The 20,648-nt window shown below is 46.6% G+C and overlaps 1 protein-coding gene across 7 annotated transcripts in view; it reads right to left on the bottom strand.

Annotated features, from left to right (window-relative positions):
* LOC116957147 (integrator complex subunit 14-like) overlaps positions 1–20,648 on the bottom strand; it is a 98,624-nt gene that overhangs the window by 13,821 nt on the left and 64,155 nt on the right. For 4 of the 7 annotated variants that reach the window (XM_076065725.1, XM_076065721.1, XM_032979378.2 and 1 more), the window contains 2 exons: positions 13,003–13,136; positions 2,823–2,941 (listed from right to left, as the gene is read on the bottom strand). In XM_076065725.1, coding sequence (XP_075921840.1) covers positions 2,823–2,941; positions 13,003–13,136 — 253 coding nt within the window. Of the gene's footprint in view, positions 1–2,749; positions 2,942–13,002; positions 13,137–20,648 lie in introns of all 7 variants that reach the window. The other 3 variants (XM_032979455.2, XM_032979693.2, XM_032979151.2) reach the window with 2 other exon arrangements.

The raw sequence follows: 20,648 nt of genomic DNA, 5'->3' as shown, positions 1-20,648 counted from the left end.
ACGTTTGCGAACGCGCGAGGCTGCCCGTCGTCTCCCACGTGGGGAAATTTCGTCGCGTGATTTGGCTGATCGGGGGGGGTCAGTGACATCAAACGCTTCGAGCTTGGCGCCAGGGTCATACGTGGGGTGCACTGCACGTAGGCGCACTGCACACACCCATACACACGCGTGCGCCTGTGCGCATGCATTTTAAACGTGACGCGCAATTGCACTGGAAAAGCATCGCAAGCGTAAGACCTCGTGGCTGTTGGTAATTATTTTCCCTATTTGCCAATCCTGCGATGATTGATTCGCCGGTTGAAATGCGACTACCTTCTTATACATCCACTGCTGGATGAGAGCCTCCCCATGCCATGCGGATTGTTGGTGAGTGGTATTTGGTCAGTAGCTAATTTAACGCGGGGAGCATAGAAGTACAGTACAATGGATTTTGCTGCACTGCCCCTCTGCTGCCTATCACTTAGTCCCAAAAGCCCTATGACTACACGGTAACCCATCCAAGAACTAGCCGGGCAAAGGCCTGCTTGGCTTCCTTCGGTGCATTCCAGGTTTCAAATTTAGAGTTTATTTTATTTAACGAGGTGAGAATTCAAGAGAACTTAAGAAGAGTGACCTGGAACGTAATCTGCCAGTAGGGGGTAATGATTGCTATGCATAATCCCAATTGAGTAATTTGAAAGGTAATATTCGATTATTGGAAATGTGGACCCTGACAGCAGCACCCAATGGCCTACTCTTGTGAATGAAGTGAGGGAATACTACACGGACACCGCGTAGTATTACGATGGCTCTTACACCGGCAGTAATGATGCGGGCGGCCGCTGGACTCCAGCGGTGAACATCTGCGACAAGCGGTGAATGCCGCGTCACCGCCTGAGTGGAAGTGATATCACTATGGCACTTGAACCAGTCTAGGTGCACTTTGAGCCCACATTTGCTTGGGACAGACCCAGGTGTGGTGGGCTAACCGTCTGGGGTACAGAGCAGATGTCAGCACCTGCACTGCCCAATGCGACAGCTTGCTGCTCTAGAACCGCATGGCACTCTGCTCACTGATGTGAGCACGGCTCTCGACAATGCTGGACATAGACAAAGCTCCCCTGTATAGCCGATAACAGACTGTTGAGACAAGTGCTGGTAACGAGCACCGATCAAGGCCGGCACAGGACACGAAGGGGTGGTGTGGCCGGCACCACGCCCGGCTACCTTTATCTCTTTTTTTATCTCTTTATCTGTTTTTTTGCTGGATTTTTCTGTTTGCGCATAGTCACTTTAAGATGTTTTTCTTGTTCATATTTTTGTTTTTTGTTTGTTGCGGTTGCACCCGATTCAAGAGCCGAATGGCTCACAGGGCTATACCAAATAAATGAAACTGAAAAACAAACTGAAATCTCTTCAGTGCTGATATTTGCATTCATATTCTTTGGTTCTTTCGGTAAAATAAAGTGAATAAAAAATATCACGACGTTTCGATCGCAACACAAGCGGAATTCATCAGGAAAAGGGGATTAGCCTCATTTAAGACTGAGTTCACCAGGGAGAAACCCAGAACCAGTTCTAATATTCACCACTATTATCTGTCGTGTGTGGGAATTGAACTCAGATCACCGAGTCCGTAGCGCAGTGCGCTAACCGCTGCGTCACCGCTCCCTACTGTGAGGGATAGGCACACATCAAACACAAACACACACACCTCTTGTGTACGTTTCTCATGCAATGGGACAGAAGCCGTTCTCTGCCAGACACTATTAACAAACACCTTCATTAAGCCACCAAAGGGCAGACGGTGACTGAGCAGAAGGGTCGTAGCTAAAGACCAGCCCCGCATTTGGTCACTCTGCCTCGCTGTTAAATGGTCCCGGCAGTTGGTGCCGATTTTTTTATGCCAAGGCAGAGTCATTCACGCGCACCCCCATTACTATCATGCACGTACGCACGCAGACGAACGCACACAGCAGAAAGGCGTGCACGAGGTCCCGGTTTAGCCTGCGAGAGATGCTCAAGGACACTCACGTTCGTAGAGCACATCGTTGAGTGCGGCACTGCAGGGAATTGTGGAATCTAATAATGCTGTTAATTTATTACAGGAATTGGTCTCCAGACTCATTTTAGTAATGGTCATACACCGGTGTGTTTGGTCAGCTCCTTCGCTTAGTTCTGCATATGGGAGAGGTTAACGCTTAAGCCAATGGGCATCCCTGCCTTAACCCAAGGTGCGCGAGACCAAAAAAAAACATCAAACGAAACGGCTCGTGTTGAGTGGACGCCCACTCAGACAGCAGGCCGCCAGGGCTAGCGGCATGGGTTCGAAGCTTCGTTCATGAAAGACCTTAAGGGCACGCTCATGAGCGCCACCATAGCACGCCCTGGTCACGATCCTGCGGGGGTGAAGTATGCATCGTTCCGCACGTGTTTGCCGATGCGCAGCGCGCGCTTGCATGTGCCGGGCGCTACCGGCGCGCATCTAGTGACGTTGCGGCGCTGGGTGGCAGCCGGCCACGTTTCAGTCACCGCAGAGATTGTAAAAGGCACCTGGGGATTTGAAAACAGTCACGGCTGCGATCGTTCATGGGGCTGCTCAGACGGCGGCTTCGGAGGTGAATCGGCAGCTCTCTATTTATAGAAGGAAATTCAAACTCGCGCGCCGCCACGGATCGATGTCGGCTCGACAGTGACCCGTTTGCTCCTTGCGATGCGCATTTTCCGCAAACTGCACTGGAGCCGGCGCGGTCCGCATGCGCGCAAGCACCGGGAGCCGCCGGGAGCCACCGGGAGCCGCCGGGAGCCGCCGGGAGCCACGCTCGTGAACGCGGAGCCGGAACCTGCAGGCCGCTGGGCTTGGTCCACACCGGCAGGTTCTGCGCGTAGCTCCGCTTGCATCGCGGCGGCAGGGGGAAGGGGCTTCTCGAGTCGTCCGCACCGTACGGGTTCTCCTTGTAATCTGTATGCCACACCAACAACAGACAAAATAAATCTCTACTCTATTCGCAACCCGTTATAAAATCTCCACCGTTTTAAATCTCAAGCGTTTCAGACTCATTTTCCCCTAAACTAAACTTTGTTGTTATTTTACCAGGTAAGGCCCACTGAGCTATGCAGATTTTTTTCAGAAGTGACCCGGCTCAACGAAGTGGCTTATCACGTGGAAATGTATGTGAAAATGTTATATCACTTACAAATGTATGTTTCTGGAGGACGCCAGAAACATAAATCCATGCAACCGCAGGGAGAACATGCAAATTCCAAATTTACAGGCGTCAAGGTCGAGATCGAACCCACGACCTCCTCAATACCAGGCGAGGTAGTTAACATCTCGCCACCGTGGCACCCCAATGTTGAGCTGGTGCCCCCCGTACATTAGACAGCTGAATTTGCAGCAGCAGAAACTTGACCTCTTACAGCAGAAACTTTAGAAACTGTCGACAGAATGGCAGCCAATGGCGGGGGAACGTGCCCTACAGGATACCAACCCTGGAGACGGAGTGGTGACGAGATCGGTTTACATGCCCGAGCGAGATGTACCGTGGCAACATGGAACCGCGTGGGGCAGACGGTGGCGTAGGAAGGCATCTTCGAGCGGTGTACAGAACAAAGCTGATGATGATAATGGTTTCCGTGGCTTGTACAATTTTTGTACAAAACTCCTCAAGCAATGATTCCTGAATCGGGATTTAACATTCGATGAGAATATTATATGCTTACACTAATCTGGCTTTTCACAGTGACTCCAAACAAATAAAAGGCAAAGGTGAAGGGCTGCAATTATTAGCAGATACCACTGCTGGCGGAAGGGCCCTCACTCGGGGGGGAGCTTTTGCGAACCCCTCCAGAAGGTATTTGGACAACCCTTCCATGCTGGCTAGCCGTCTTGCAAGAGCTAGGACAACCCATACTCTGTATCCGACCACACGCGACTGGGCGATCGACTCTGCATGACGTAAACATTTATGCTGCTGTGTGGACAGAGGCGGTGAAAATTTAAGAAACCCACGCCGTTGCTTCGACTGCCGCGCCAGGAGAATCGACCGAACCGGCGAACTCCGGAATGCAAGTCCAGTGCGCCGAACGGAACACCACGGAAAGCATTCCGGGCACGTGCCGATGATTTCTATACTCTTCAGCAATACGATGTTACTATAAAGAGTGGGAGAGTAATGTAATATATTGAGATGCTATTACGCAAACAAAGAATTCAGCTTAAGAGGATGTATTAAAGTTAGGCTGAATATCACATTGGCTTTTATGTGCTTCAAAGCTGTGCAAACGTATGCCTTCATTATCACCGTCATATTTTAGAGATTAGAGAAGCTAATACAACCGAGCACCCAAAACTTTATCAGCTACAAAACTGGCAAACTATAAAAGGGAAATATGAACTAGTCGTACAGCCCTGTAAATATAATTTAAACCAAGGGTGACAATTCATACCTAGCAAACATAAAACTCCAAACAAGCTATTGTTGCGATTTTTTGCTGTGTATTTTTCCCCTTAACTCATTAGCGTATAATCTACTCAACTGTAATGCCGAACACATGCGTGCGAATTGATTATTCGCAGCGCATGAGAGCGACTTAAATGTAACACGTGTTTAACATACACTTTCAAATTAATATTGAATGCTAAACTTCTGGTCAAAGGCTGACTCACGACCATAGTTGTGTCCTTCTGGCTAGTTAAGTATGTACCGCTTCGTTGGAATCTAACAGCAGTGCTCCTGAGTACCGGCAACGTCACGTGGCAATGCAGAAGAGGTTTTGTTTTTCCACCCCCTCCCCCTTTCTCGATGCCGACGTTGTAAAAGAGAAGCACACGAAGAAGGATGATGTGTGTGTGTGTGCGTCGCGTCAACAACACAAACGTGAACCTGCCGGTCCATCGCGGATGCCAGTGTCAAGTCCTGCGATTCTGTGGCCGTCTGGAACGCTCTTCCTTCCGCTATTGGGAAGCCACTGGAGCAATGCACTTTGAAATCTAGTTTGAAAACGAATTTGTTTAGAACTGCTTTTTGTGTTTAGTTTGTTGCTCTTCCCCCTGCACCTTCGATTAGCACGGTTGACGACGTACGGTGCAAAATAAATCACTTACAAAGTAACGTGGAATTTCCACCACTGGCTCAGGGCCACTTAAGGAGATTATAATTTTGTCGGACCGCACAAGTCGCACCAACAAACTCTTGCAACCATCTCACCTACACCAGAATTGTTTCACGAAGATAACCTTTCGAAACACCCAGTTAACCTCTGCCTTAGTAGGAGGAGGGGGTGCTCCACTGCCCCCAGCTATCTGTGCTGTCAACTGCCCCTGTTCAAGTCCAGGCTCAAGACCTTCCTCTTCCCTTCTGCCTAAGACTGTCTATTTTTTCTAGAATTTCTATGCCCCGGAAATGCATAGTACAGGCGGTCCTCGCTTAGCACAACCCCCAAGAGCGCCGATTCGTCACAGCGCTCTTTGTCCTGGAGGACATTTAGGAGAACGCGCAGCAGCGCTGGCTGAGGAAATGGACCTGCCCCCATCACTCGCTTAGCCATTGAGAGCGACGAACGTCGAGCCAAACAGAACCCACCTCCCCTCGATTCGACTATCACGACTCGCAGTCACGATTGCATTTTCATAATTTGGTTTCTAACGTAAGCCAGCTGAGAACTCGCGAGACCAGGATAGAGTCTCAAGCTCCACCAAAGAAGAAAAAAAACACTCAACACAGACATTTAGACTGAGGGCATCACTCAGATCGCGGAATGTCCCGGAGCTCTTCTCTGAGAACGACCCGGATTGGGAGCACTGCAGCTTCCCCACCGCTGCCTTGTAGCGCCGATTCGATGAGCGTTCACTTCTCCAGGAACGCATCTTGAGCGCTAAGCGAGGTTCTGCCTGTACACTACGTATGATCGTCCACGCGATGCGCACGTGCCACGCTGTTACCGTTGTCAAGCCCCTTGAGATGCACTTGCATTTTGTGGCGACGTAAATCCAAATCGCACTGTGAACTGTCGTGTACACTGTAACGAGCGCTGATAAGTGGCCCGCTGCAGCCATGCCACATTCCCATGACAAGGACCAGTCTCTCTACAATAACAATCGCTGCTGGCGTCTGACTAAACGACGACACAGCCTCAGCAGGTGGTGCTCATCTCGCGAGCCCCCCACCCCACCCCCCCTGAGGAATGAGAAGACGAGTCAACCCTGAACCGGGATTTGAACCCATGACCCTTGCGATCGCGAGCTAACTCCACCGACTGAAGCGCTGCAGCTGACGGTCAACGGAGCGCGAGTTCATAGTTTCATAGTTTCATTTATTTGGTATAGCCCTGTGAGCCATTCGGCTCTTGAATCGGGTGCAACCGCAACAAACAAAAACATGAACAAGAAAACATCTTAAAGTGACTTTGTGTTGACTGTGCAAACAGTAAATCCAGGAAAAAAAAACATCAAAATATTCCTGAAATAGCACCGTACACCAACGCTGTGTGCAAAAATCCCAGTGGGATGCAAGTCAAACAACAACAACAAGAAAACAACGATCAATTGATCATTTGTGCAACATCGATCTTTTTAAGCGTTCGGCAAAGGTGAAATAATTTGCAACTGCATTTTACAGTTACCCGGACTCATTGGATCCTGGCTCTTGCACTCTCTTGCTGATTTGGTCTTTGCGCTTTCCTAGATGCCGTTTCACCTTACATTTTCGTTCCAGACATTTTTTTACGAAATTTTTTAAAATATTTTTTTCAACTACATACATATCAAAGTACTTGACGAAGCACACACACGCATTACCTGCAATGCCCTCATGCCGCGCGTGTGTGTATATATATGAAACAACAAAAAAAATTCTGATCTTTAAAATTATTCTAATCATATTCAGCTCTCGGTACAGTTCACACGGGAGTGAGAGCGCACATTATAAAGGGCTCGTGGGTATAAACACGAAGGGCTGCTGGACCGTGAACACGTCGGCTCTGGCAAGGGCTGCTCACCGTGGGGGTGTTTTTTTTTAAATATATATTTGGGCGCAATCCTCCTTTAAAGGCTTTCCCCCTTTTTCAAAGGGCTGCGCCATGAGCCACCGCCCGTGCGGGCAACTGGCATCAACAAATGAATTCCCAGAGCCTCCCGTGTGCCAAATCTGTGCAGCCACGAGTAAATCACACCGCCCCGCCTCCAACCAACACGCCAAACGTGCATGCAACTAGACGACAAAATAAACCAACCACAAAGACAGACCTCCCTCTTGCACACCTACCTACCATTCCCTAAAGGAGGGGGGAGCAGGAAACCCCCAGCATGTTCGCACCCAGCCACGGATGGTCAAGGGTTCCGGACACATCACGGATGCCGTGACATGCAACACCGCAACATTTTTTTTTAATCCGAATGTTGGCAAGCGTCGGGGCCGACTTGTACTGTACACCGACTGCGGCGTCGTATAATGAAGCCTTTGTGGCCACTACCACCACTACCCAAAAAATAAAATTGGCGCAAATCAAGAATGCAATAAAAGCTGTTGGTGTTGCATGTGTAGAGTGGTGTTATTTCATGTGTAGAGTAGTGTTATGTCATGTGTAGAGTGGTGTTGCATGTGTAGAGTGGTGTTATTTCATGTGTAGAGTGGTGTTATTTCATGTGTAGAGTGGTGTTATTTCATGTGTAGAGTGGTGTTATTTCATGTGTAGAGTGGTGTTATTTCATGTGTAGAGTGGTGTTATTTCACGTGTAGAGTGGTGTTATTTCATGTGTAGAGTGGTGTTGCATGTGTAGAGTGGTGTTATTTCACGTGTAGAGTGGTGTTATTTCATGTGTAGAGTGGTGTTACTTCATGTGTAGAGTGGTGTTATTTCATGTGTAGAGTGGTGTTATTTCATGTGTAGAGTGGTGTTATTTCATGTGTAGAGTTGTGTTATTTCATGTGTAGAGTGGTGTTATTTCATGTGTAGAGTGGTGTTACTTCATGTGTAGAGTGGTGTTATTTCATGTGTAGAGTGGTGTTATTTCATGTGTAGAGTGGTGTTATTTCATGTGTAGAGTGGTGTTATTTCATGTGTAGAGTGGTGTTACTTCATGTGTAGAGTGGTGTTATTTCATGTGTAGAGTGGTGTTACTTCATGTGTAGAGTGGTGTTACTTCATGTGTAGAGTGGTGTTATTTCATGTGTAGAGTGGTGTTATTTCATGTGTAGAGTGGTGTTATTTCACGTGTAGAGTGGTGTTATTTCACGTGTAGAGTGGTGTTATGTCATGTGTAGAGTGGTGTTACTTCATGTGTAGAGTGGTGTTCCTTCATGTGTAGAGTGGTGTTATTTCATGTGTAGAGTGGTGTTACTTCATGTGTAGAGTGGTGTTATTTCATGTGTAGAGTGGTGTTACTTCATGTGTAGAGTGGTGTTATGTCACGTGTAGAGTGGTGTTATTTCACGTGTAGAGTGGTGTTATTTCATGTGTAGAGTGGTGTTATTTCATGTTTAGAGTGGTGTTATTTCATGTGTAGAGTGGTGTTGCATGTGTAGAGTGGTGTTATTTCACGTGTAGAGTGGTGTTATTTCATGTGTAGAGTGGTGTTACTTCATGTGTAGAGTGGTGTTATTTCATGTGTAGAGTGGTGTTATTTCATGTGTAGAGTGGTGTTATTTCATGTGTAGAGTGGTGTTATTTCATGTGTAGAGTGGTGTTATTTCATGTGTAGAGTGGTGTTATTTCATGTGTAGAGTGGTGTTACTTCATGTGTAGAGTGGTGTTATTTCATGTGTAGAGTGGTGTTACTTCATGTGTAGAGTGGTGTTACTTCATGTGTAGAGTGGTGTTATTTCATGTGTAGAGTGGTGTTATTTCATGTGTAGTGGTGTTATTTCATGTGTAGAGTGGTGTTACTTCATGTGTAGAGTGGTGTTATTTCATGTGTAGAGTGGTGTTACTTCATGTGTAGAGTGGTGTTATTTCATGTGTAGAGTGGTGTTATTTCATGTGTAGAGTGGTGTTATTTCATGTGTAGAGTGGTGTTATTTCATGTTTAGAGTGGTGTTATTTCATGTGTAGAGTGGTGTTATTTCACGTGTAGAGTGGTGTTATTTCACGTGTAGAGTGGTGTTATGTCACGTGTAGAGTGGTGTTACCTCATGTGTAGAGTGGTGTTACTTCATGTGTAGAGTGGTGTTATTTCATGTGTAGAGTGGTGTTATTTCACGTGTAGAGTGGTGTTATTTCACGTGTAGAGTGGTGTTATTTCACGTGTAGAGTGGTGTTATTTCACGTGTAGAGTGGTGTTATTTCACGTGTAGAGTGGTGTTATTTCACGTTTAGAGTGGTGTTATTTCACGTGTAGAGTGGTGTTATTTCATGTGTAGAGTGGTGTTATTTCATGTGTAGAGTGGTGTTATTTCATGTGTAGAGTGGTGCTACTTCATGTGTAGAGTGGTGTTATTTCATGTGTAGAGTGGTGTTATTTCATGTGTAGAGTGGTGTTATTTCATGTTTAGAGTGGTGTTATGTCATGTGTAGAGTGGTGTTATTTCATGTGTAGAGTGGTGTTATTTCATGTGTAGAGTGGTGTTATTTCATGTTTAGAGTGGTGTTATTTCACGTGTAGAGTGGTGTTATTTCATGTTTAGAGTGGTGTTATTTCATGTGTAGAGTGGTATTATTTCATGTGTAGAGTGGTGTTATTTCATGTGTAGAGTGGTGTTATTTCATGTGTAGAGTGGTGTTACTTCATGTGTAGAGTGGTGTTACTTCACGTGTAGAGTGGTGTTACTTCACGTGTAGAGTGGTGTTATTTCATGTGTAGAGTGGTGTTATTTCATGTTTAGAGTGTAGAGTGGTGTTATTTCATGTGTTAGAGTGGTGTTATGTCATGTGTAGAGTGGTGTTATTTCATGTGTTAGAGTGGTGTTATGTCATGTGTAGAGTGGTGTTATTTCATGTGTTAGAGTGGTGTTATTTCATGTGTAGAGTGGTGTTATTTCACGCGGACAACTTCGTTTTCTCCCGTGTCACTTTAGTCGAACACGACTCCTCGCGTTCGACACCACGCATCTGTCACAACTCGCTCCGCCAGCCTCTCTACTGCTAGCCTGCTCCCTCTCACTACACACTCTGCTAGCTTCTCCACTGCTAGCCTGCTCCCTCTCACTACACACTCTGCTAGCTTCTCCACTGCTAGCCTGCTCCCTCTCACGACACACTCTGCTAGCTTCCCACTATACACTCTGCTAGCTTCTCCACTGCTAGCCTGTCACTATACACTCTGCTGGCTTCTCCACTGCTAGCCTGTCACTACACACTCTGCCAGGTTCTCCACTGCTAGCCTGTCACTATACACTCTGTTAGCTTCTCCACTGCTAGCCTGTCACTACACACTCTGCCAGGTTCTCCACTGCTAGCCTGTCACTACACACTCTGCTAGCTTCTCCACTGCTAGCCTGTCACTACACACTCTGCCAGGTTCTCCACTGCTAGCCTCTCACTATACACTCCGCTGGCTTCTCCACTGCTAGTCTCTCACTATACACTCTGCTAGCTTCTCCACTTCTAGTCTCTCACTATATACTCTGCTAGCTTCTCTACTGCTAGCCTGTCACTATACACTCTGCTAGCTTCTCCACTGCTAGCCTGTCACTATACACTCTGCTAGCTTCTCCACTGCTAGCCTGTCACTATACACTCTGTTAGCTTCTCCACTGCTAGCCTGTCACTATACACTCTGCTAGCTTCTCTACTGCTAGCCTGTCACTATACACTCTGTTAGCTTCTCCACTGCTAGCCTCTCACTATACACTCTGTTAGCTTCTCCACTGCTAGCCTGTCACTATACACTCTGCTAGCTTCTCCACTGCTAGCCTCTCCACTGCTAGCCTCTCTACTGCTAGCCTCTCCACTGCTAGCCTCTCTACTGCTAGCCTCTCTACTGCTAGCCTGTCTACTGCTAGCCTCTCTACTGCTAGCCTCTCTACTGCTAGCCTCTCTACTGCTAGCTTGTCTACCCTCGCCTACAGTGGGGGATCAGCCATCACCGCTGGAAAGGACGCGGTGTGGAGAGCAGGACCCCGGCCTGACTCTTGTGTTCACTCTTCACTCCAACCAACCCTACCCAACTCCAACCAACAACTCCCCTCTCTACCACACACGTTCCCTTATTTATCCTCCTCCTCCTCATTAGGTGCCCTCAGATGGGCCTCATTAAGCCGGTGTCATCCCAACGCCTCTCGCACGTGTTCTCCCCCTTACCGCCTCTTAATTGGTCGCCTTCCTCTGCTTGCTCTCTCTCTCTCTCTGCACCTATTTGTCCTGACGAGACTTCATTGTCTGCCGCTCACACGTTGCGTGAACGCCGTTTCCAAAACCCCCCGCGCGCTTTGCTCCACTGCACGTGCTTTTCAACCTCGTTGTGTTTACTGTTCGAAATAAATATGTGGGTCTGAACGGAATAGAAATGTTGTTCTTAGACAGTGCATTCTTTTTTTCGTTCCTTTTGCTGAAAAATGTTAATTTGTCCTCTGTTGTTGTTGTTATTGTGGTTTTATGTCCACGTTTAACCGCTGCCACCACCATCACATTTCCACAGCGGAAATTATGCTATCAACATTGCTAATTAATTAGAATGCGACTGTGTAACAACCCTTTGGCAGTTTGATATTAGTCGAGCGTAGCCGGCCTGCAGCCACAAAAAAAAGTATTTGAGGTTGCATAATTATTGCAATAATTGTATATGTTTGAACGGCTCTCGGTAATATACCGGTTTAGATTATTTAAGCTAACCTCTGGCGTTTCACGTGACTATACCCTTTATTAACCATGCTATGATCACCTGTTAAAAGGATATTCGAAGTGGCACAAAGAGCACACAGTATAAGATCACAGTAGAAACTAGGAATTGTATGGTTCAGAGGTTAAGAGTCATTTTAAATTACATCAATATTGAGGAAGTCACTATTTCATTTTGTTAACTTGGCCTAGGGGGGGGGGGGGGGCTGAGGATGGATTGAGGGGATGTGTGAGATGCTTGTGCGTTTGTAAAACAGCAACAAAGTAGAGCCTTCATCGTAAAATACTTGTGCGGGTCTTGGGAGTGCTTAAAGGATTTAGGGGATCTGTGAATGGATTATGAATTTCTTGGGCCACGGTTCCAAACCAAACATTTTTTTTTAATTCAGTAAAACTGCAGGGAAATGTAAATGGTGCTGAGACAGCAAAAAAAACTGACTTTTTCAGCCAACAAGGCCTCTGCTGGCAACAGCTTACATTCCCTCGCAATTGAGCTGACGATCTATGCATGATGAACTTCTTTCGCACCATACGTAGCCAACTGTGCTAATCGGAGGTGCGGGGGGGGGGAGGGAGACAATTCAGCAACACGGACAAAACACGGCGACACGCTGATGTGTGAACTTTGATAAACACGTCAACAAGTTCTCCACATGGGAACCCACATACAACATCGACATTACAAAATCCACGGTACGCACGTGCGTAACAACGTGCGTACCGTGTGCTCCTGGTAACGCCACTGGTCGGGCAACGCCACGCACGCCGCACAGCAGTGCGGGCAGGGGCTTACTTTTTCAATCGAATAACTTTGGACTTCAGAGGCAGCTTATTTTGCCACCCCTTATCGAAAGCACAAGCCAATTCCCCACTGGCGAGCCACCCAGAAAGCGCACAAGGCCGGCCTCTGCTGAGCTGGTAGCTATGACAAGGCAGCGTGCAGAATATTGCACAGGAATGGCAAAGTCATCTTGACATGCAAAGCATACTGGCAGTCCTGTCGTGTACTTGTTGTTTAAGAGACCTTTATCTGTGTTTATTACACAGTTTGTGAGCAAACAACAATTATGAGAGGGGGTAACTTAAAAAAAAACAGAAGCAGGCTTAAATATTTCCAGCTCAAACTCTTAAACGGCAAATACAAAGTTTTGTTATTGCCGTATTGAGTTCACGATTACCGTGGGATTTAGCAAGTCGTGTTGTTGTTGTTAGTATCAGCGCGACAGAGCTGCTGTTCTCAAGCCGTACCTGTGACGGGGCCCAGCAGCGGGATGGCTTGGAGCCAGGGCAAGGGGTCACAGCCCGGCTCGAACACCGACATCATGAGGTTGGACTTCTTCTTGCTGTCCGCTTGCGAGTACAGCATCCCGTACCACTCCGTCCTGCCACAGCATGGAGAGGGGTGACACTCAGCCTGTCGCAGCCCTGACTCGACACAACAGCGAGTGTCGCCACGGCCCTCATTCAACGGTCGGTCGTGTGGAGGCACCGCGGCGGCGGCGGCGGCAGCAGCAGCAGCAGCAACAACGCACGTTGTCTGGAACTTGCACAAACGGAGAGTGGTGGCTCTTTGTCTCTTCACAAAGCAGCGCTAATTCAAACATGGGCTTTCAAATGCACGCCATACACACGCTAGTCACCTGCTGTTGGGTTACTCTTCATGTAGCCAAAAAAAAACCCGAGTAATCGTAAACACATTTTCTGAATGTAATGTTCATCAGGCCTCAAGCAGTGAGAAAGTGCAGTCTCCAACTCTTGTTATTATTATGAGTTCAACATACATATGTTATCCATGCGATAGCAACCCTGGCATCTCTATGCAATTAAGAAGAAAAGGGCTATTGCCCGAAACGTTGCCTATCACACATATATGTTTTCCTTTTCAAGGCTACAATGTTATTGACGAATGTGTTGAGTTGTTTTTTTTTCATTCTAATGCAGTGGTCCACCTAACCCATGGTCTGGTGACCACTGCTGGTCTTCGCAGAGCAGTGGGGAAAGGTCCGCCGAACTGTTGCGGGTGTGATTTTTTTTTCACAAGATTCTTCGCTGCACGTGGTGAGTGAAAAATGATAGTTCACCATGATGCGTGGGTCCAGAAAGGTTTGGAACCAGTGTATATATATATATTCCAGCTGTTTACGTAAACATCACAGATAGTATTTTCATTAACCGTACTGTTAATTATTGCCTTGTTACAGAGTATTAAATAGCACAGAGCTTTCCAAACTCAAGTTTTTGTGCCATACTGCCGGGGCTGAAATTACCCAGTAGGATTCCTGGTACATTCCTAGAGGCCCCAGACCTTTGACGTTCTCGAACATTGGGGGTCATCAGCCAGAAGGTTACGGTCAAGGACCATGCTAATACGAACTCTCTACTCATTTAGGTGGCAATCGTCGGCCTTGAACCGTTGGGGCCAGTCTCTCTGTTGTACAATCAATGTTGACTTTCAACAATGTAGTTATGATGTTGTTGACCGTGGGGGGATGATGGATTAAATCAATCCGCTGATTGGGATTTGAACTCGTAATCTTTAAATGTTTTAGTCAATTGCACTGTTACAGTGTCAGATACCTGGGATTATGAGAAAATATAAAAATCTGATCGGCCCATGGCAAGGAAGAGATACGAGGAATTGAAATTGATTTAGGAAGCACTGGCAAACTGACATTGTCAACAATATAAAACTTTATTAATATACGTCATTTATATAGGACATTCCCGATGTTACCGATTGTAAGTACACTATTATCACTGCCATTAAATCGTTTTCATGGCTGACAATATGCTGTGGGGGAAGAAGAGGACGTAAGGAGTTAAAGCGTGGGGAGACAGAAATGCGGCAATGTCAACCAAAACCGCACTTGAGAAGCGGATATATTGAGTCCTAGCCAGGTCTTGCTATGGGCAGACTGCATTACTCAGAATCAAAAGGATGCGAGTTATAATTCGCGTTCGGTAGACAATGGAGACCATCACAGCGGCTGACTGTGCTGGGGTAAATAAAGTGAGCACTACTTGTTCAGAAGTAAACATCGGTCATCTCGTGGATAGACTGGGCCCTGTCAAGGGAATGTGGAGTGTCTACCAGTGGCTCAAGGCTACCAAAGGAAATGAGTGCCACCCCAGTGCTAGTCTGAGCAGGAAGACAGTTTGATTTTGAAGAGCTGTACATATGCCTTTAGCATTCATGATACCAACAATCCCCCTGTTTAATATGGATTCTCGGCTTTGAGAACGTGGTTAGGTCATGAAATGTAGAAAATTGCCTTAACCTGAATTTTATGCTCGCAGACAAAGTGTCTCCATGTGTTATTGAACCAGTGTTTAAAAAATAAAATAACACAATAAAATTCTCACGACGTTTCGTCCACAACACAAGCGGCCTTCATCAGGTGAAGGGACGAGACTGTCTGGAGGACAGCGCCAGACAGTCTCGTCCCTTCACTTGATGAAGGCCGCTTGTGTTGTGGACAGCGCTGTCCTCCAGACAGTCTCGTCCCTTCACCTGATGAAGGCTGCTTGTGTTGTGGCCGAAACGTCGTGAGAATTTTATTGTGTTATTTTATTTTATCAATTTATTATTTTATTCTCATTCTACGTGGTGACTTTACCGAAAGAACCAAAGAAGATGAATCCTTGCAGTCACGAAAGCTTTCAATCGAAATTCAGTGTTGAAAACTACGCATTGATATGGCAGGGGGTAGTCTCGCTAGAGCTTAAGCACTGTGGATTTCTCCCAGAGTGGTACTCAATAAAATTGACCTCTAGGGGATGATCAGTCGAGTTGATCCCAATTCGTGAATAAAACACTCGAGTCACAGCACTACCTGGTCAGGTCAATGTCTTATCTATAAAAGTACCTTGCATGTACTGGTTTTTAATTCAGTACTGAGAGATACATATTTGCCTCGAGAGAGTTCGAGCGAAGGCGTTAATGAGTTATTAATGCATGTGAACTTCTTTCACACCATACGTAGTTAACCATGCTAATCAGAGGTCCCAACCGTGCTATTAATGGCGTCAGTAAAACACAGCAAGGCAGGACGCTCCTGAAAATGATTCTTGAGGCCGCGAGTGGCTCTCTTGCCAAGATAGAGGGCATTATTTTTCCGCCAATAATGATCGTTAACTGGGAGTTAAGTTTGCATTAAGCGATACAAAAATATCCGATTGGTTTCTCTTCGAATGGTCATGAGCGGAAAATCTTAAGTGAACAATTCACTAATTGGGTGTGCGATGAATCATCACCGTCATTCTCGCGACTATTCCTGCTGTAATTAGTGTAGCAATTACACCACACGGGAGTGGTGTCTGGCAAAATCTGTTTTACTGTTCTTCCCGTGGCAGTTTACAGGTTGCTGTCCATGCGAAGCGTGGTGGTGAATCTGCCGGCCGGCTTCACGCCGATCGGTAACGGCGCAGCCCGCCGTCGCTGTGTGCCACAACTCAGCGTCTTGAAATCGTCAAGCTGCGGTGGGGATGTCAGATCACGGGTCATTGCTGTATTATTGACTATCGTTTCACCGCGTACAAATAGAAGCCCTTATGCTTGAAGAGGATCGCAGTGGCGGTGTGTTTAGATTCACCCGAGAGGAACCCTTATCGCGCTGGGATCATGGCCAAGTTTTAATCACTGCCAGCTTAACGACTGCAACTTAGAGGAGTTGTTGAGTTTGATGTTGTTGGTGTTTGGTTGAAAGCTACAGATGGTTCTGGCAGCCGCTTTAAAGGCGCCCTGCCAAGCTGCGGGCAGCGAGATGGTAGCAGTGAAATTGTATGGATTTTTTTTTAGAGTCCGCATTGTAGGACTGCAAAATACAAAACGAATTAAAATGACTTTTTAGTGAACCGTAAAATAGGCCCCGCAAGTTGTATTTAGCCAATTCACCTAAAATGCCCAATTTTAGCAAAGCCAATAACATAAACAAGAACATAATAATGCAACTAATCGAATATTAACAAACGAGATGAACACGTTTGACTTGCAATTATCATATACTTAAGGGACCGAAGTAAGAAAGTAATTATATTATATAGGAATATAATAAAAGATTAAAATGAAAGGTTCCGCCCTGCAATTGCTTTGCTCTCTCCGCAGCTGGCTAAAGGGCCCCCCACTCGACGGCAGCTCTAGAGAGCCCCCCAACAGGTTTACGAGGTTTGTGCCATCACAGTGCCAAGATATCTTGGACGAGGTGGGAGCACCCACACTTTACCACACCACCGGCGACCTGCCAGGCGGCTGCGGGGTATCCAATTATACTCTAAGTGGGCAGAGGCAAGGACATTAATAGAACTGCAGATAATTTTAAATGTTGGGTGCGACACCAGCACCCAATGGGTCGTCTTAACGACTACTTGAGCGCAAAAGACGCACTTTAGTAATAATCTTCAATAGTATTTGGCTGCATATAGAACTGTGGCTCAATAGGTTCGCTCCACTGCTCTATGAACTTGGCGATCGGTGTTTCATTTTCTGACATGGCTAACATCAGGGGAGAGCGATCTCTGCACCGGTCCTAGATGCCGACCGTGCCCCACCCCACCCTCCCCCCCCCCATGACCTCCTTCACCGGTTCGCACTGAACAGCATTGTTAGATTTGTTCAAACAACCCCCCCATAACCGCGACACGGCACGGGGAGGCCTTCATGAAGCAGTGGGTTATGAATTATTGTTATTTGCCTGATGTGACAACAGAGCCATCAATTTCAAGGACACTTACTCAACGCTGAATGTGCTGTTCGCGAGACCACCCAGTTGCTCTAAATAAATAAAACGATTGAGCTTGAGCCAGTATGCATTGCACTTCTGCCAAGTAACAATCGTTTCCTCAACTGTGGCCTTCTAAAATTGTCATGATCACTACAAAGCAATCTTGGGTCCTCATGACCGGTGCTTGACCTCGAGGCCAGCTTGCGGTTTCATCCCTGGCCTTGGCCTCGGGGTTGTGGTCATGCTCACAGGACTTAGAGGCACTGGCCTTGACACTGGCCTGAGCCTAGAAGAGCCAGCCTTGACTGGCCTTGACACTGGCCTGAGCCTAGAGAAGCCAGCCTTGACTGGCATTGACACTGGCCTCAGCCTAGAGGAGCCAGCCTTGACTGGCCTTGACACTGGCCTGAGCCTAGAGGAGCCAGCCTTGACTGGCCTTGACACTGGCCTCAGCCTAGAGGAGCCAGCCTTGACTGGCCTTGACACTGGCCTGAGCCTAGAGGAGCCAGCCTTGACTGGCCTTGACACTGACCTCAGCCTAGAGAAGCCAGCCTTGACTGGCATTGACACTGGCCTCAGCCTAGAGGAGCCAGCCTTGACTGGCCTTGACACTGGCCTGAGCCTAGAGGAGCCAGCCTTGACTGGCCTTGACACTGGCCTGAGCCTAGAGGAGCCAGCCTTGACTGGCCTTGACACTGGCCTGAGCCTAGAGGAGCCAGCCTTGACTGGCCTTGACACTGGCCTCAGCCTAGAGGAGCCAGCCTTGACTGGCATTGACACTGGCCTCAGCCTAGAGGAGCCAGCCTTGACTGGCCTTGACACTGGCCTCAGCCTAGAGGAGCCAGCCTTGACACTGGCCTGAGCCTAGAGGAGCCAGCCTTGACTGGCCTTGACACTGGCCTGAGCCTAAAGGAGCCAGCCTTGACTGGCCTTGACACTGACCTCAGCCTAGAGGAGCCAGCCTTGACTGGCCTTGACACTGGCCTGAGCCTTGCCTTGTGGCTCATGGCCTTTACCTCAGACTTGGCCTCGTGTGTCCCAGCCTCGAATCAAAGCCTGCTACAAATGCAACCGAGCTGTGGCGATGCCAAGGCGAGCAAACCCAGTGCAGGTCAGAGGGCTGCGCAAATTCGGGACGAGTGTCTGACAACAACCACGTAACAGAAACTCAATCACAGCCTCCACTGGATCCCTGTAAAATGCGCTTCACACCTCGCTGCCTCGCGAGCATTTTTGGAAGAATGCAATGACAGCCGACATAACTTGCATGAGTGCGGTTAATAACATCGGCAGCGGTAATTCCCGAAGTGAAAACCTCTTAAAATCTCACGGACCTCATTACAGTGAGTGGAGTTTTATAGGCGTGAAAGCTGAATGGAATACATTTACATGCCATAGGTTGGAGCAAGGCCGCGAGGTTAAGATTGTGAGGAGGACGGTCTGCACTGACCCGACTTTATCGCACACACATCGGCACTTGAGGAGCCCCCTGTGGATCTTTCAGCCCTTCAAGAGCCTCTTAATGGGGTGTGCAGTCAAGTCAAGTCAATTTTTACTTTTGCTTAAACACGTGACACCTCCTTTTGGTACAAATCTGCCACTCAAAGCATTATCATGTTCATATTCATTGACATAACAATGGAAAATGCTATACAATGAGAAAAAAACAGACTATCTAGCCAACCCCTTATTTGTGCCATATTCAACTGGACCTACGCACTGAACCTTGCAAGCAGGTCTCTTCAGGTAGGTGCACGTATAAGCAGAACTGTTATGTCTCGACAGATCGATCTATATTTAGATAATCAGCGTATTTTCCAGCCAGACCAACATTATCCAGAAATAATATTTTATGTAACAAAATTCTTAACTGGTTTAAACTTGTGGGTCACATCAGCAGAGTCAGGCTTGTTAAGCAAATGCTGCTGGATTAGCAGATATCATTGACAAGAGCACACCACATAAGCATTGGGGCCCTCTTCAATGCAAAAATAAATATGGTGCATGCAATGTTCTGGTAGTGCTCTGTTCTTCACCTGTTTAATAATAATGATAATATCAATTACCCAGAAAAAACTTCAGTGAGCCATTATTTCGTGCTAAATAAGCTCGTTCATATGTTCGTATTGGGCAAAACAATTTAATAATTAAAATAGTTTCAAAACGGCTGGTTGCACAGAAGAGTTGAAACGTAAGTTTATTTGGGTAACTCCTTTGACTGTTAGACTTTTTATGTTTTAATATACAATTTTACGTAACTGGTAAACACCATTTCTTATAATAATAACAATTATTTACCCAGCAAAGTTTCATGGAGTCTCAAGACTTGTTTCTGCATTGGGACGTTTGGCCAATTCCATCAGTGATTGTTTGGCTGTGTGTGTGTGTGTGATGAAGCCAGAAGCTAAACAACCCAGAGAGAATCCACGCAGTACTCAGCACTGTCATCTGGCCATCTCGCTGCCCCATCCTTTCTAACATTTGTCGAGCATGTATGGGATGCATGAAACATTGCTTGGTATCACTTCTTTATTATTTTAACGGGGATTTTTTTCAGATTAAGTTTTAAATGGAAAGACGCAGCCCTGCAATGACTTGCTCATGCTACTGCCGGAAGAAAGGCCTCCACTCGAAGGAGATCTAAGAGGACCTTTATATCGAGTATTTGGCCTACTTTTCCACGTTGGTCATACTTCTTGGGAGAGGTGGGAGTACCCACACTTTACCCCACCAGATGTGACATACCAATTGACTAACTGTGGTGTACACATTTATATTGCTAGTTTTTCAGCATACATCTTGTAAAATGTTTGTTTCAGGATTCAAAGTTTTTAAACATTTTACAATCACTCTTTTAAAATTGCTTTGACAGTTGGTTGAGCCTTGGCAATTAGATACATTTTGCTGTCATAAAAATGTCACAGCTTGCTCAAGAAGAACTTGTCAAATGTTGAACATTAGGAAACAAGCAATTGAGAGTCACATGTGTACACGTAGCGTAAGCTAAACGTGTAAGGAATGCTCTCCTTAATGAAACCAGGAGATCATTCAGAACTGTTGAGAAACATTATACGGTAGATTGCCTATTTTGAGATCAAGCCATTTAGAATACAAAACAACTTAATATATTTTAAAAACATTTTAAATGTAACAAATGTAGACTATGTCTAACAT

Source organism: Petromyzon marinus, chromosome 1, assembly GCF_048934315.1.
Source record: "Petromyzon marinus isolate PM22_M1 ecotype Great Lakes invasive population chromosome 1, UKy_Petmar_22M1.pri1.0, whole genome shotgun sequence".
Lineage (NCBI taxonomy): Eukaryota > Metazoa > Chordata > Hyperoartia > Petromyzontiformes > Petromyzontidae > Petromyzon > Petromyzon marinus.
The sequence above is the reverse complement of the archived record's forward strand: the minus strand, read 5'-3'. Positions and strand labels throughout refer to the sequence as shown.